Source organism: Oncorhynchus clarkii, chromosome 17, assembly GCF_045791955.1.
Source record: "Oncorhynchus clarkii lewisi isolate Uvic-CL-2024 chromosome 17, UVic_Ocla_1.0, whole genome shotgun sequence".
In the NCBI taxonomy this organism is placed as follows: domain Eukaryota; kingdom Metazoa; phylum Chordata; class Actinopteri; order Salmoniformes; family Salmonidae; genus Oncorhynchus; species Oncorhynchus clarkii.
In genome coordinates, this window is record NC_092163.1 from 83583054 (window position 1) to 83600232 (window position 17179).

Below are 17179 nucleotides of genomic sequence, written 5' to 3' on the forward strand. Positions count from 1 at the left end.
TTTGAGGAGAGTGCAAAATTTTGAACATTAAAAGTTATTAATAAACAAATGAGCACATTTGGGCAGACTTGATACAACATTTTGAACAGAAATGCAATGGTTCATTGGATCAGTCTAAAACGTTTCACATACACTGATTCCATCTAGTGGCCAACAATTGCACCTGGGTTGGAATAATACACTATGGCCTTTCTCTTGCATTTCAAAGATGACGGTACAAAAAAAATTGAAAGAACGGTTGATTTTATTCTTCGTATTATCTTTTACCAGATCTATTGTGTTATATTCCTTTCACATTTCCATAAACTTCAAAGTGTTTCCTTTCAAATGGCACCAAGAATATGCATATCCTTGCTTTTCAGGTCCTGAGCTACAGGCAGTTAGATTTGGGTATGTCATTTTAGGAGTAAATTTAAAAATAAGTGGCTAATCATTAAGAGGATGAAGGTGGAGGACACAAACAACAAACCTTTTGGCAAAACTGAAAGCACTGATCAGACGCAATGGCTTCAAGTGATTCCTCTCGTCAACATGAATTTGACGAGCATCTATTAGCTACATCGTGACATTAAACCTGAATATAACAAAGAGGATTTGAAACAAAGAGTTGGATTTAGCTAACATTATTTATTTATTTGTTATTTTACTGTGTAAGTTGACTGAGAACACGTTCTCATTTACAGCAACGACCTGGGGAATAGTTACAGGGGAGAGGAAGGGGATGAATGAGCCAATTGTAAGCCCCACTACAGCCGATGCGAGCACCAAGAGGGCAACTTAAGTTTATCTACTGAAAACATATTGTGTATTGGTGGCTAACATACTACTGTGTTAGTGTGGGATAATCAATAATTGTCTCTTTGCTAACTATGCAGCTAGCTAGGTAGGTAGCTAGCTAAACAACTACTAGTAGCCATATCTATGACTACAAATAGAATATGTTGTACAATCAGAACTTTTGTATCTCGATTGTAAAACCTCTTCTCTTTTTAGTCGTAGATATGGCTACTAAACAGCAAGCTACAACCAGCCACCTAATGCTAGGTTTACCAGCGAACATTAACACATGAATGAAGTTGGCTAGCTAGTTAGCCTGGCACCTGCTTACTTGTTATGCACCACAACTCACATTTGTAACTTGTTTGCAAATGTGTAACGTCAGCAACTGCACATAATTTTACTGGCTAGCTATGTAACATAAGCCACTGTAAATAATTTTACTAGCTAGCTTTGTAGGATTGACATTGGTTATGATTATGACCGTGGATGCATTTTAATCTCACAAAATAATATGCATGACACAATGCATGACACAAAATAACAATTATTGCATATCCAGCAAGCTAGCTAGCTAAATTTACCAGCAAACAGTGAGGGGAAACAACAATATAACAATTTGTTTAAAATCTCTAAATCTGGTTTTACTTAAAACAATATTTGCCTAAGCATGCTGTAGCTAAATATTGTCTGCCAACTTACAGTACCTAGGTACATCTACAGTGGGGCAAAAAAGTATTTAGTCAGCTACCAATTGTGCAAGTTCGCCCACTTAAAAAGATGAGAGAGGCCTGTAATGTACATCTATGTGCCTATACACATGTACGCATGTTCAAGCATTTCGCTACACCTGCAATAACATCGGCTAAAAATGTGTATATGAACCAAAAATGTGATTTGATCTGAACTAGTCTACCCTAATGTTGATGTTATGCTGGCATGGTTCAGCTGTTGTTCAAACTCTACAATAGGTTATAATAATATATATTTTTTTTACAGACAATAACGTGTGGTGCCTGGGCTTCTTCCTGTATATGATTCTATATGGAGAGAAACATAATTAATTTGCCTACGTGTGTCATTGCAGCAGAACTGTATCTCGTGATCTCTATCCCTCTTGAGGGATTAGACATTATGCTGAATTTCAATTTGATGCCTCATGAGGAGCTGAATGGCAGTTTGGTCATGCGAACACTCCTCCCACAGCTTTACAAGTATTTCCTGAACTGATTGTATGTTTCTTTGGAATGGCAGTTTCATCATGACCACCTCTCCCATCATCTGCTGATCACTAGTTCTCTTCGCTGTAGATTGTTACACCAGATAATGTGATTTAACCAATTACAGCCTTGAGTCTTCTTGGGTTTGACGCTACAAGCTTGGCACACCTGTATTTGGGGAGTTTCTCCCATTCTTCTCTGCAGATCCTCTCAAGCTCTGTCAGGTTGGGGAGTGTTGCTTCACAGCTATTTTCAGGTCTCTCCAGAGATGTTCAATCAGGTTCAAGTCTGGGCTCTGGCTGGACCACTCAAGGACATTCAGAGACTTGTCCCTAAGCAACTCCTGCATTGTCTTGGCTGTGTGTTTAGGGTCGCTGTCTGGTGAACCTTCGCCCCAGTCTGAGGCCCTGGGCACTCTGGAGCAGTTTTTCATCAAAGATCTCCTTGTACTTTTCTAAGTTAATTTTTCCCTCGATCCTGACTAGTCTCCTGGTGCCAGGTTTCCTCCAGATGTGATGCTTGGCATTTGGGCCAAAGAGTTAAATCGTGGTTTCATCTGACCAGAGAATCTTGTTTCTCATGATCTGATAGTCCTTTCGGTGCCTTTTGGCAAAGTCCAAGCAGGCTGTCATGTGCTTTTTACTGAGGAGTGACCTCTGTCTGGCCACTCTACCATAAAGGCCTGATTGGTGGTGGAGTGCTGCAGAGATGGTTGTCCTTCTGGAAGGTTCTCCCATATCCACAGAATAACTCTAGAGCTCTGTCAGAGTGACCATTGGGTTCTTGGTCACCTCCCTGACCAAGGCCCTTCTCCCTCGACTGCTCAGTTTGGCCGGGCGAACTTCTTCCATTTAAGAATGATGGAGGCCACTGTGTTCTTGGGGACCTTCAATGCTACAGACATTTTTTGGTACCCTTCCCCAGATCTGTTTCTCAACACAATTCTGTCTCTGAACTCTATGGACAATTCCTTCAACCTCATGGCTTGGTTTTTGCTCTGACATGCACCGTCAACTGTGGGACCTTATATAGACAGGTGTGTGCCTTTCCAAATCATGTCTAATCAATTGAATTTACCACAGGTGGACTCCAATCAAGTTATAGAAACATCTCAAGGATGATCAAAGGAAACAGGATGCACCAGAGCTCAATTTCGAGACTCATAGCAAAGGGTCTAAATACTTATGTAAATACATTTAGTGTTTTTGTTCATTTTCATAAATGTATAAAAAAAAAAAACATTTTGCTTTATCATTATTTGGGTATTGTGTGTAGATTGCTGAGATTGATTTATTTTTACTCCATTTTAGAATAAGGCTGTAACGTAACAATGTGGAAAAAGTCAAGGGGTCTGAATACTTTACGAAGTCACTGTATAAACGGAACAGTACCAGACCCAAAATAGAACCTTGTGGAACGCCACATGTGATGTGTATTTTCTCTGAGTTATGTTCTCCAAGGTTGACAAAAAAACTCTTGACCGATTAAATAGGTCCTAAACCAAATTAGAACTGGACCAGAGAAGCCAACCCACCTCTCCGGTCTGTCCAGAAGGACATCACGGTCAACAGTGTTGAATGCAGCACTTAAATCTAAGAGTACAAGGACAGAGAGCTGTTTGGCATCTGTGTTGGCCATTAGATACTTCACCACTTTAACTAAGACTGTCGCTGTGCTGTGTCGGGCACGAAAAAAACAGATTGGAATAACAATTAAAGTTGGCCGAATTTTTGTTTAAGAATGGAAGGTTGGAGATTGACCCAAAATTGCTAAAAAGCTGAAGAATCTAGATTACTTTCCTTCAGAAGGGGTTTCATCGTAACAGTTTTTAGTGCAGTGACGAAAGTGCCTGTGAACAGGGAGTGATTAAAAATAGCTTGCACTTCTTCAGATATGCAATTAAAACTGTTTTGAAGAAGGTGGTGGGGGATCGGATGGAGAAGGCAGGTAGAGAACCAGGGAAAATAAATCCATAGTGCCTTTGTGTGGTAGGTTAGGGCACATATCAAACTTCTCATCAGGTATTGCTTGACTGATACACAGCCTAATGTTTGTTATCTCTGAAATATGCCACATTTAGATGTGGAGGAAAGTTCACATAGGTTTACAGGGGTTAGGATTCATCAGGTAATCAATGGTTGAGAAGAGCACTCTCCAATTATTCTGATTATTAGTGATCAATTTAGTAAAATGAGCCCATTTGGTGTTTCTAATTGCCCTGTTATATATGCCATGATGCTCTCATAGAAAATCTTAGATTTTCTCCACTTTCACTCTGCCTTTCTGCAATTTGTCATGAATTGATTAAATGCCCTTACAGCTGAGAGCAAAAATAAAGGCCCCCTTTTCCCCTTTTCAGATAGAGTATGAAGTTGTAGAGTATGTAGTTAGGGGGGTTGGTCTTCAATAAGAGCAGCACTACAGTCTGAAGACAGCAATGTTTCAGTGAGAAACATGCAATTAACTTTGCGCTCAGTAATGAGCCAGAGGCATAGCACCCTACAAACCCTGGATGGGAGACCAGACCAGATGCTGCTGGAAGTGGTGTTGGAGGGCAATCTTTCCTCTGGTCAAAAAATAAAATCCCAATGCCCCAGGGCAGTTTTTGTATTTATTTTTATTTCACCTTTATTTAACCAGGTAGGCTAGTTGAGAACAAGTTCTCATTTGCAACTGCGACCTGGCCAAGATAAAGCGTAGCAATTCGACACATACAACAACACAGAGTTACACATGGAATAAACAAAACATACAGTCAATAATACAGTAGAACAAAAGAAAACAAAGTCTATAAACAGTGAGTGCAAATGAGGTAAGTTAAGGAAATAAATAGGCCATGGTGGCGAAGTAATTACAATATAGCAATTCAACACTGGAATGGTAGATCGGCAGAAGATGAATGTGCAGGTAGAGCTACTGGGGTGCAAAGGAGCAAAATAAATAAATACCAGTATGGGGATGAGGTAGGTAGATAGATGGGTTGTTTACAGATGGGCTATGTACAGGTGCAGTGATCTGTAAGCTGCTCTGACAGCTGGTGCTTAAAGCTAGTGAGGGAGATGTGAGCCTCCAGCTTCAGAGATTTTTGCAATTCATTCCAGTCATGGGCAGCAGAGAACTGGAAGGAAAGACGACCAAAGGAGGAATTGGCTTTGGGGGTGACCAGTGAGATATACCTGCTGGAGCGTGTGCTACGAGTGGGTGCTGCTATGGTGACCAGTGAGCTGAGATAAGGCAGAGACTTGTAGATAACCTGTAGCCACTGGGTTTGGCGACGAGTATGAAGCGAGGGCCCAACCAACGAGAGCGTACAGGTCGCAATGGTGGGTAGTGTTTCAGGCTTTGGTGACAAAACGGATGTTACTGTGATAGACTGCATCCAGTTTGTTAAGTAGAGTGTTGGAGGCTATTTTATAGATGACATCACCGAAGTCGAGGATCGGTAGGATGTTCAGTTTTACGAGGGTATGTTTGGCAGCATGAGTGAAGGATGCTTTGTTGCGATTCTAGATTTAATTTTGTGAGTCTGGAAGAGAGAGTTTACAATCTAACCAGACACCCAGGTATTTGTAGTTGTCCACGTATTCTAAGTCAAAGCCGTCCAGTGTAGTGATGCTGGACGGGCGAGCAGGTGCGGGCAGTGATCGATTGAATAGCATGCATTTAGTTTTACTTGCGTTTAAGAGCAGTTGGAGGCCAAGGAAGGAGAGTTGTATGGCATTGAAGCTCGTCTGGAGGTTAGTTAACACAGTGTCCAAGGAGGGGCCAGAAGTATACAGAATGGTGTCGTCTGCGTAGAGGTGGATCAGAGAATCACCAGCAGCAAGTGCAACATCATTGATGTATACAGAGAAGAGAGTCGGCCCGAGAATTGAACCCTGTGGCACACCCATAGAGACTGTCAGAGGTCCAGGCAACAGGCCCTCCGATTTGACACACGGAACTCTATCAGAGAAGTAGTTGGTAAACCAGGCGAGGCAATCATTTGAGAAACCAAGGCTGTCGAGTCTGCCAATAAGAATGTTGTGATTGACAGAGTCGAAAGCCTTGGCCAGGTCGATGAATACGGCTGCACGGTAATGTCTGTTATCGATGGTGGTTATGATGTCGTTTAGAACCTTGATCGTGGATGAGGTGCACTCATGAACAGCTCTGAAACCAGATTGCATAGCGGAGAAGGTATGGTGGGATTTGAAATGGTCAGTAATCTGTTTGTTAACTTGGCTTTCGAAGACCTTAGAAAGACAGGGTAGGATAAATATAGGTCTGTAGCAGTTTGGGTCTAGAGTGTCACCCCTTTGAAGAGGGGGATGACCGCGGCAGCTTTCCAATCTTTGAGAATCTCAGACGATACGAAAGAGAGGTTGAACAGGCTAGTAATAGGGGTTGCAAGGTGGAAAGCATGACCAGCCGTAGAGAAATGCTTATTGAAATTCTCAATTATAGTGGATTTATCGGTGGTGACAGTGTTTCCTAGCCTCAGAGCAGTGGACTTTACACTGTCCTAGAACTTTTTTGAGTTAGTACTACAGGATGCAAATTTCTGTTTGAAAAAGCTTGCCTTAGCCTGTGTATATTTGTTCCTAACTTCCCTGAAAAGTTGCATATCACGGGGGCTATTTGAAGCTAATGCAGAACGCCACAGGATGTTTTTGTGTCGGTCAAGGGCAGACAGGTCTGGAGTGAACCAAGGACTATATCTATTCCTAGTTCAACATTTTTTGAGAGGGGCATGCTTATTTAAGATGGTGAGGAAGGCACTTTTAAAGAATAGCCAGGCATCATCCACTGACGGGATGAGGTCAATGTCATTCCAGGATACCCCGGCCAGGTCGATTAGAAAGGCCTGCTCGCAGAAGTGTTTCAGGGAGCGTTTGACAGTGATGATGGGTGGTCGCTTGGTCGCAGACCCATTACGGATGCAGGCAATGAGGCAGTGATCGCTGAGATCTTGATTGAAAACAGAAGAGGTGTATTTGGAGGGCGAATTAGTTAGACATCTATGAGGGTGCCCGTGTTTACTGATTTGGGGTTGTACCTGGTAGGTTCATTGATAATTTGTGTGAAATTGAGGGCATCAAGCTTAGTTTGTAGGATGGCCGGGATGTTAAGCATGTCCCAGTTTAGGTCTCCTAGTAGCACGAGCTCAGAAGATAGATGGGGGGCAATCAATTCACATATGGTATCGAGGGCACAGCTGGGGGCAGAGGGAGGTCTATAGCAAGCGGCAACAGTGAGAGACTTGTTTCTGGAAAGGTGAATTGTTAGCAGTAGAAGCTCAAATTGTTTGGGTACAGACTTAGATAGCTGCAGAGTTCTGTATTACTATCTTTGCAGTAGATTGCAACACCGCCCACTTTGGCAGTTCTATCTTGGCAGAAAACGCTATAGTTAGCAATGGAGATTTCAGGGTTTTTGGTGGTTTTCCTAAGCCAGGATTCAGACACGGCTAAGACATCTGGGTTGGTAGAGTGTGCTAAAGCAGTGAATAAAACAAACATAGGGAGGAGGCTTCTAATGTTAACATGCATGAAACCAAGGCTTTTACGTTTACAGAAGTCAACAAATGAGAGCACCTGGGGGGTGGGAGTGGAGCTAGGCACTGCAGGACCTGGATTAACCTCCACATCACCAGAGGAACAGAGGAGAAGTAGGATAAGGGTACGGCTAAAGACAATACAAACTGGCCCGTCTAGCACGTTCAGAGCAGAGAGTAAAAGGAGCAGGTTTCTGGGCACGATAGCATAGATTGAAGGCATAGTGTACAGACAAAGTTAAGGTAGGATGTCTGGAGGTAAATTGGAGGTAAACCTAGGCATTGAGTAATGAAGAGAGAGATATAGTCTCTAGAGATGTTTAAACCAGGTGATGTCATCGCATATGTAGGAGGTGGAACAACATGGTTGGTTAAGGCATATTGAGCAGGGCTAGAGGCTCTACAGTGAAATAAGACAGTAATCACTAACCAGGACAGTAATGGACAAGGCATATTGATATTAGAGAGAGGCATGCGTAGCCAAGTGAACATATGGGTCCAGTGAGTGGTTGGGCTGACTGGGGACATGGCGATTCAGACAGTTAGCAGGCTAACAAGCTAACAGTTAGTAGGCCGGGGCTAAACAAACTAGCAGCTAGTTGACCGGGGCAAGCTAGCAGTTAGCAGGACGGGTTAGCAAGCAAGCAGTTAGCATGGGCTAGCAGTTACAGACCAGGCAGGTCAGCTAGCAATTAGCAGGCCAGGTTAGCAAGCAAGCAGTTAGCATGGGCTAGCAGTTACAGACCGGGCAGGTCAGCTAGCAGTTAGCAGGCCGGGGCCGGCAGCCGGAAGCAGTGATTGGGGACATTGCCCTGTGTGAAGTCCTGTCTTCGGATGGGATATTAAACAGGTGTCCTGACTCTCTGTAAAAACTTAAGATCCAATGGCACTTATTGTGAGAGTAGGGGTGTTAACCCCGGTGTCCTGGCTAAATTCCCAATCTAGCCCTCATACCATCATGGTCAGCTAATCATCCCCAGCTTCCAATTGGATCATTCATCCCCCTCCTCTCCCCTGTAACTATTCCCCAGGTCGTTGCTGTAAATGAGAATGTGTTTTCAGTCAACTTACCTGGTAAAATAAGGTCTAGATAAATAAAATACATTCACGAGAAATGTTCTAACATTGTGATTGCTCTAACATTTAAACATGCCATATCCAATGAGTGTGGGCCACTCTGCCCAAGTGGCATCTGCCTTGAGGTAAACAATGGAAAAACAACCAAATGATTTGTGTTTGTTATATCTGGAGTGCTTCTCCTGTCCTATTCGGTGTCCTGTGTGAATGTAAGTGTGCTCTCTCTAATTCTCTCTTTCTCTCTTTCTTTCTCTCTCTCGGAGGACCTGAACCCTATGGACCATGGACCATGCCTCAGGACTACCTGACATGATGACTCCTTTCTGTCTCCAGTCCACCTGGCCGTGCTGCTGCTCCAGTTTCCACTGTTCTGCCTGTGATTATTATTATTTGACCATGCTGGTCATTTATGAACATTTGAACATCTTGGCCATGTTCTGTTATAATCTTCACCCGGCACAGCCAGAAGAGGACTGGCCACCCGACATAGCCTGGTTCCTCTCTAGGTTTCTTCCTAGGTTTTGGCCTTTCTAGGGAGTTTTTCCTAGCCACCGTGCTTCTACACCTGCATTGCTTGCTGTTTGGGGTTTTAGGCTGGGTTTCTGTACAGCACTTTGAGATATCAGCTGATGTACGAAGGGCTATATAAATAAATTTGATTTGATTTTGATTTGATTTAATGATTAACGTTACAACCATGTTTTCTGACAGTCTCCAATCCATCAGAATGGTAGGAGATGACAGTTTGTATAAACTCACTAGAAGGCGGAGTTAAAGGAACAGAAACTAGGTTACTCACAATAACCATAGTGACATAGTGACTGCAGCAGCAGCTGAGTGGAGAGGAGGTGTTTCCCCCTGTCTAAACTTGCAAAGTCTGTTCCATAAACTCTCCTGTGCTTCAAGAATCTCCTTGTGCAGGCTTTAAATACTGATTTGACCAATCACATTTTACACACAGCCTGCCACTGAGAAAATAACTTACTACTACTACTACTACTAGCCCATAGCTTGCACTGCCTCCTCACACTTTACCACAGCTTCCAGCTAGGTAACACACCACAGCACAGACACGATGGGAACTGTGAGAATGTTACTCTTCTCCGTTATACTGTCACCGTGGGTGCTCTCCTTGACTGGGAAACACTTTAACCAGGACTCAACGCTCCGACTGAAACAACAGGATGTATTGTTCGATAGAGAAGTTTATCTGGAAGCAAGGAGGTCTAAGGTAAGATGTGTTTTTTTTTATATCAGTCTTCTTTTCCAGTATTGAAAATAATGCCAAGAGTGTGCAAAGCTGTCATTAAGGCAAAGGGTGGCTACTTTGAAGAATCTTCAACATAAAACATATTTTGATTTGTTTAATTAAACACTTTTTTTTGGTTACTACATGATTCTATATGTATTATTTCATAGTTTTGATGTCTTCACTATTATTCTACAATGTAGGAAATAGTCAAAATAAATAAAAACCCTGGAATGACTGGTACTGTGTATATATATATATATATATATACTATGTAATTAGAGGCAAATAATTACATAACCAGTTGTTTGTTTTATACTTTGAAAACAAATAATCTACTTTCCTTTGAACATTCTATTTTTTGTTGTTGTATGCAAACATTGTCTTATTCATGCATTATTTAACAATGCCTCAGCAATAACAACTGGTCTATATTATTATGTCAGTAGCAACTCAAACCATAGCCATTGGCCTCAGTCCCACTTCACTGTAACAGTCCGATTTGGATGACAGTCCGAGTCTAATTTCTCTATCCCCTAGTCTAATTCCTGCCGGGTGAAATCTGTGCCATCAGGGACTGATTTGAAAGCGGTTGGCTGGGCTGTCTGTCCAGAGCTCCAGACTCAGTCCAGACTCATAGTGATTGTGATTAGTCAGCACAGTAGGGTTCCACTGCCCTAGTAGAATGGAGGTTCCACTGCCCTAGTAGAATGGAGGTTCCACTGCCCTAGTAGAATGGAGGTTCCACTGCCCTAGTAGAATGGAGGTTCCACTGCCCTAGTAGAATGGAGGTTCCACTGCCTTAGTAGAATGGAGGTTCCACTGCCCTAGTAGAATGGAGGTTCCACTGCACTAGTTGAATGGAGGTTCCACTGCCCTAGTAGAATGGAGTTTCCACTGCCCTAGTAGAATGGAGTTTCCACTGCCCTAGTAGAATGGAGGTTCCACTGCCCTAGTAGAATGGAGTTTCCACTGCCCTAGTAGAATGGAGGTTCCACTGCCCTAGTAGAATGGAGGTTCCACTGCCCTAGTAGAATGGAGGTTCTTAATGCCCTAGTAGAATGGAGGTTCCACTGCCCTAGTAGAATGGAGGTTCCACTGCCCTAGTAGAATGGAGGTTCCACTGCCCTAGTAGAATGGATGTTCCACTGCCCTAGTAGAATGGAGGTTCCACTGCCTTAGTAGAATGGAGGTTCCACTGACATAGTAGAATGGAGGTTCCACTGCCCTAGTAGAACAGAGGTTCCACTGCCCTAGGAGAACGGAGGTTCCACTGCCCTAGTAGAACGGAGGTTCCACTGCCCTAGTAGAACGGAGGTTCCACTGCCCTAGTAGAACGGAGGTTCCACTGCCCTAGTAGAACGGAGGTTCCTCTGCACTAGTAGAATGGAGGTTCCTCTGCACTAGTAGAATGGAGGTTCCACTGCCCTAGTAGAATTGAGGTTCCACTGCCCTAGTATAATGGAGGTTCCACTGCCCTAGTAGAATGGAGGTTCCACTGCCCTAGTAGAATGGAGGTTCCACTGCTCTAGTAGAACGGATGTTCCAGGTTGGATAAGCCCTGCTTCAGCTCCCAAGGGGCCCAACTCCTTCTGCTAAGGGGCCAGAGGTCAGAGGTCACCCAGCAAACAGTTCAGGCTCCTTGAATGTCCTTGAATATTAGGTAACATTCCAAAGCTCCTGCTGAACCGAACGCAGTTTGGCATTTATTGATTTGACTCGTGAAGTCATACAATCTTATTTTAAACCTAACCATAACACTGCGAGCCCTAATGCCTAACCCTAACCTTAAAGCAAAGATTCACCCATATGATGCAAACTCATTATACTGGCTGTATTTCTGCCTGCTTGAACGGAGAATATCTCAGATAAACATGAAATGACCCCGGGAATCGATATAACATAATTCAGAAATGCACAAAAACTATACTCAAAATGGGTGAATTGTTCCTTTAAATTAAGACCAAAAAGCACATTTTAGTTTTCATGAATTTTTACAATATAGCCAATTTTACTTAGCAGCTGACCCATCTAGCGGAAAGCGCTGAGTCCTGCCTCAAGGGCTCATGACAATCAGGCTGGTTCCAGTCTGCTGAGCTCCTTTCCAAACAACATGCCTGGTTTAGCTGCCAAGGGGCCAGGATTCAGGGCTCACTCAGCAAACAGTTAACATTCCTATAACTTTGGGTAACATTCCAATGGAGTCCAAATGTAGTTTGGTTGCTGCGGGAGTCTCCAACTGAGTTGAGGTATGAAGCAGTGAACCCCTATCCAAACAGCAGTCCTGTATCTGAAGCCAAGGGGCCCTGCTTTTCCCCTTGCTAAGAGGCCAGCGCTCAATTCTCACCCAGCAAACAGTTAACGTTCCTATAATGTTAGGTTATGTTGGAGTAAGGTACTGTAGGTAACCAATGGAGTCCCAATGGAGCAGAAGCAGTCTAGGAACTCACAGCAGCCCTGGTCTGGCAGCCAAGAAAACAGTGAATATTTCTACAATGTTAGGCAACGTTCTAATGGAGTCCCCATGGAGCAGAACTGAGATTCCAGTCTGGAGAACTCCCATCCAAACAGTTGCCATGGGGCCCTCCTCCTCCTGCCAAGGAGCCCTCTTCCTCCTCCTGCCAAGGGGCCTTCTTCCTCCTCCTGCCAAGGGGCCCACCTCCTCTTCCCGCCAAGGGGCCCTCCTCCTCCTCCCGCCAAGGGGCCCTCCTCCTCTTCCCGCCAAGGGGCCCTCCTCCTCCGCCCGCCAAGGGGCCCTCCTCCTGCCCAGGGGCCCTCCTCCTCCTCCCGCCAAGGGGCCCTCCTCCTCCTCACCCCAAGGGGCCATCCTCCTCCTGCCAAGGGGCCCCTCTCCTTCTGCCAAGGGGCCCTCCTCCTCCTGCCAAGGGGCCCCTCTCCTTCTGCCAAGGGGCCAAAAAAGCTCAGGGCTTGAATGTTCCATGGACGTTAGGTAGGCTTAAATTCCAAGGCTCATCCCTGGTTCTGAAGCCAAAGAAGGGGCCAAAGATCAGGGCTCACCCAGAACACAGTTAACATTCCTACAATGTTTAGGTAACATTAAAATGGCACATAACTGAGGTTTCTGTCTGGAGATCTCCAAACAGCACCCGTGGTCCAGATGCCAGGAGGTCATGGGCTCAGGTTCCTGTCTGGAAAACTCCCATCCAAACAGCTCCCCTGGTCCAGATGCCAGGAGGTCATGGCTCAGGTACTGGAGAACAGGGGGAGTAGTTATTTTACCAGAACAGGCAAGTGAACACCAAGTCATGACTCCTGTGCTCTGCTGGGTTAGGCTTCCAGTGGCTAAATAGTTCAGGGTTAACAGCTACAGTGCCTTGCAAAAGTATTAATCTCCCTTGGCATTTTTCGTATTTTGTTGCTTTACAACCTGTAATTCAAATGGAATTTTATTTGGAATTCATGTAATGGACATACACAAAATAGTCCAAATTGTTGAAGTTAAATGAAAAAAATAACATACGAATTTAAAATGAAAAACGGAAAAATGGTGCGTGCATATATAATCACACCCTTTGCTATGAAGCCCCTGAATAAGATCTGGTGCAACCAATTACCTTCAGAAGACACATAATTAGTTAAATAAAGTCCACCTGTGTACAATCTAAGTGTCACGTGATCTGTCACATGATCTCAGTATTTTTCCACCTGTTCTGAAAGGCCCCAGAGTCGGCAACACCACCAAGCAAGGGGCACCACCAAGCAAGCGGCCCCATGAAGACCAAGGAGCTCTCCAAACAGGTCAGGGACAAAGTTGTGGGGAAGTACAGATCAGGGTTGGGTTATAAAAAAATATCAGAAACTTTGAACATCACACAGAGCACCATTAAATCCATTATTAAAAAATGTAAAGAATATGGCACCACAACAAACCTGCCAAGAGAGAGCCGCCCACCAAAACTCACGGACCAGGCAAGGAGGACATTAATCAGAGAGGCAACAAAGAGACCAAAGATAACCCTGAAGGAGCTGCAAAGCTCCACAGCGGAGATTGGAGTATCTGTCTATAGGACCACTTTAAGCCGAACATGCCACAGAGCTGGGCTTTACGGAAGAGTGGCCAGAAAAAAGCCATTGCTTAAAGAAAAAAATAAGCAAACACGTTTGGTGTTCAGGCATGTGGGAGACTCCACAAACATATGGAAGAAGGTACTTTGGTCGAATGACAAAAATGTTGCTTTTTGGTCATCAAGGATGACACAAACCCAACACCTCTCATCACCCTGAGAACACCATCCCCACAGTGAAGCATGGTAGAAGCTGCATCATGCTGTGGGGATGTTTTTCATCGGCAGGGACTGGGAAACTGGTCCAAACTGAAGGAATGATGGATGGTGCTAAATAAACAGAAATCCTTGAGGGAAACCTGTTTCAGTCTTCCAGAGATTTTACTTGGAATGGAGGCTCACCTTCCAGCAGGACAATAACCCTAAGCATACTGCTAAAGCAACACTTAAGTGGTTTAAGGGAAAACATTTAAATGTCTTGGAATGGCCTAGTCAAAGCCCAGACCTCAATCCAATTGAGAATCTGTGGTATGACTTAAAGATTGCTGTACACCAGCGGAACCCATCCAACTTGAAGGAGCTGGAGCAGTTTTGCCTTGAAGAATGGGAAAAAATCCCAGTGGCTAGATGTGCCAAGCTGATGGAGACATACCCCAAGAGACTTGCAGCTGTAATTTTCTTCAAAAAAAAAAAGTATTGACTTTGGGGGGGGGGGGGGGGGGGGGTGAATAGTTATGCACGCTCAAGTTTTCTGTTGTTTTTATCTTATTTCTTGTTTGTTTCACAAGAAAAAATATTTTGCATCATCAAAGTGCCAGGCATGTTGTGTAAATCAAATTATACAAAGCCCCCTCAATTTTAATTCCAGGTTGTAAGGCATTAAAATAGGAAAAATGCCAAGGGGGGTGAATACTTTTGCAAGCCACTGTATGGGTAAGAGATTCTGGACTGCTGTTATGCTGCAACTGAAATGCCCAGCAATGGAATAATAGAGACTTCTGGAATAAGAATCTAAACAGCTTTTAGATAGTTTTACTAAAAGAAGTGAAGAGTGTATACTCCTGAAAGACACCAAAGTCAAACAATGCTAACAAAACCTCAAAGTTGATGTTTCTGCCAGATGGCTAGAGAAGCTGGAAGATCACAGTACATCTGTGCTCTCCAAAATACAACAACACACTATGACAGAAACATTCAGATCTTCAGGGAAGCCAATATAAAGTACTTGGTGTTACAGTTGCAGTTTCTCCCACCATATGACCAACTGACCATATGAACTGAGAGCTTGCATGCACAGGTATCCCGTATGTCAAAATTACAGTAACATCCCGAAAATTCCCAGGTTTTACAGAAATCCCGGTTGAAAGATGTCCGAAATAAAGAGGGATTAGGATATCTGGGATTGTGGACTTCAGAAAGAGGAGGACCGAGCAAGCCCCCATTCTCATCAACAAGCCCCATTCTCATCGACAAGTCCCCATTCTCATCTACAAGCCCCCATTCTCATCGACAAGCCCCCATTCTCATCGACAAGCCCCCATTCTCATCGACAAGCCCCCATTCTCATCGACAAGCCCCCATTCTCATCGACAAACCCCCATTCTCATCGACAAGGCTGTAGTGGAGAAGGTTGCCTCTACCATGACTCTGTACCGTAACACCCTATATATAGCCTCTACATTGACTCTGTACCATAACACCCTATATATAGCCTCTACATTGACTCTGTACTGGTACCCCCTGTATATAGCCTCCACATTGACTCTGTACCGGTACACCCTGTATATAGCCTCCACATTGACTCTGTACCGTAACACCCTGTATATAGCCTCCACATTGACTCTGTACCGGTACACCCTGTATATAGCCTCCACATTGACTCTGTACCGGTACACCCTATATATAGCCTCCACATTGACTCTGTACCGGTACACCCTGTATATAGCCTCCACATTGACTCTGTACCAGAACCCCCTGTATATAGCCTCCACATTGACTCTGTACCGGTACCCCCTGTATATAGCCTCCACATTGACTCTGTACCGTAACACCCTGTATATAGCCTCCACATTGACTCTGTACCAGAACCCCCTGTATATAGCCTCCACATTGACTCTGCACCGTAATACCCTGTATATAGCCTCCACATTGACTCTGTACCGTAACACCCTGTATATAGCCTCCACATTGACTCTGTACCAGAAGCCATGTATATAGCCTCCACATTGACTCTGTACCGGTACCCCCTGTATATAGCCTCCACATTGACTCTGTACCGTAACACCCTGTATATAGCCTCCACATTGACTCTGTACCAGAACCCCTGTATATAGCCTCCACATTGACTCTGTACCGGTACCCCCTGTATATAGCCTCCACATTGACTCTGTATAGCCCCCCCCCCCACGGACCTACACATAGAGGACCCACACCGGGAGAACCTACATCCAGACCACAACACCACCAGCCACAAACACACACCCCCCTCAACCGCCCCCCCCCCCCCCCCCCCCCCCCCCTTTCTCCCTACCTCTCCTTGAGTCTCTCTCCATCCCTCTCACATACTGTATCTGACCATTTAAGCTGAGGGTTATGTTACAGGTATGTAGTTTTCATAAGTGTGTTGGTCTATTCCCATCTAGAGAGAGGTAGCAGGTCTGTTCCCATCCAGAGAGAGGTAGCAGGTCTGTTCCCATCCAGAGAGAGGTAACAGGTCTGTTCCAATCCAGAGAGAGGTAGCAGGTCTGTTCCCATCTAAAGAGAGGTAGCAGGTCTGTTCCCATCCAGAGAGAGGTAACAGGTCTGTTCCAATCCAGAGAGAGGTAGCAGGTCTGTTCCCATCTAAAGAGAGGTAGCAGGTCTGTTCCCACCCAGAGAGAGTTAGCAGGTCTGTTCCCATCCAGAGAGAGGTAGCAGGTCTATTCCCATCTAGAGAGAGGTAGCAGGTCTGTTCCCATCTAAAGAGAGGTAGCAGGTCTGTTCCCATCCAGAGAGAGGTAACAGGTCTGTTCCAATCCAGAGAGAGGTAGCAGGTCTGTTCCCATCTAGAGAGGGGTAACAGGTCTGTTCCCACCCAGAGAGAGTTAGCAGGTCTGTTCCCACCCAGAGAGAGGTAGCAGGTCTGTTCCCACCCAGAGAGAGGTAGCAGGTCTGTTCCCATCCAGAGAGAGTTAGCAGGTCTGTTCCCACCCAGAGAGAGGTAGCAGGTCTGTTCCCATCCAGAGAGAGGTAGCAGGTCTGTTCCCACCCAGAGAGAGTTAGCAGGTCTGTTCCCACCCAGAGAGAGGTAGCAGGT

At 44.6% G+C, this 17179-nt stretch overlaps 1 protein-coding gene across 1 annotated transcript in view; it reads left to right on the plus strand.

Moving 5' to 3' along the window:
* The first annotated feature begins 9439 nt into the window (after nt 1-9439).
* Nucleotides 9440-17179, plus strand: part of LOC139369958 (mimecan-like) — a 14425-nt gene continuing 6685 nt past the window's right edge. Inside the window, exon 1 of the mRNA XM_071109242.1 lies at nt 9440-9841. Coding sequence (XP_070965343.1) covers nt 9686-9841 — 156 coding nt within the window. The 5' untranslated portion in view covers nt 9440-9685. The remainder of the gene's footprint in view (nt 9842-17179) is intronic.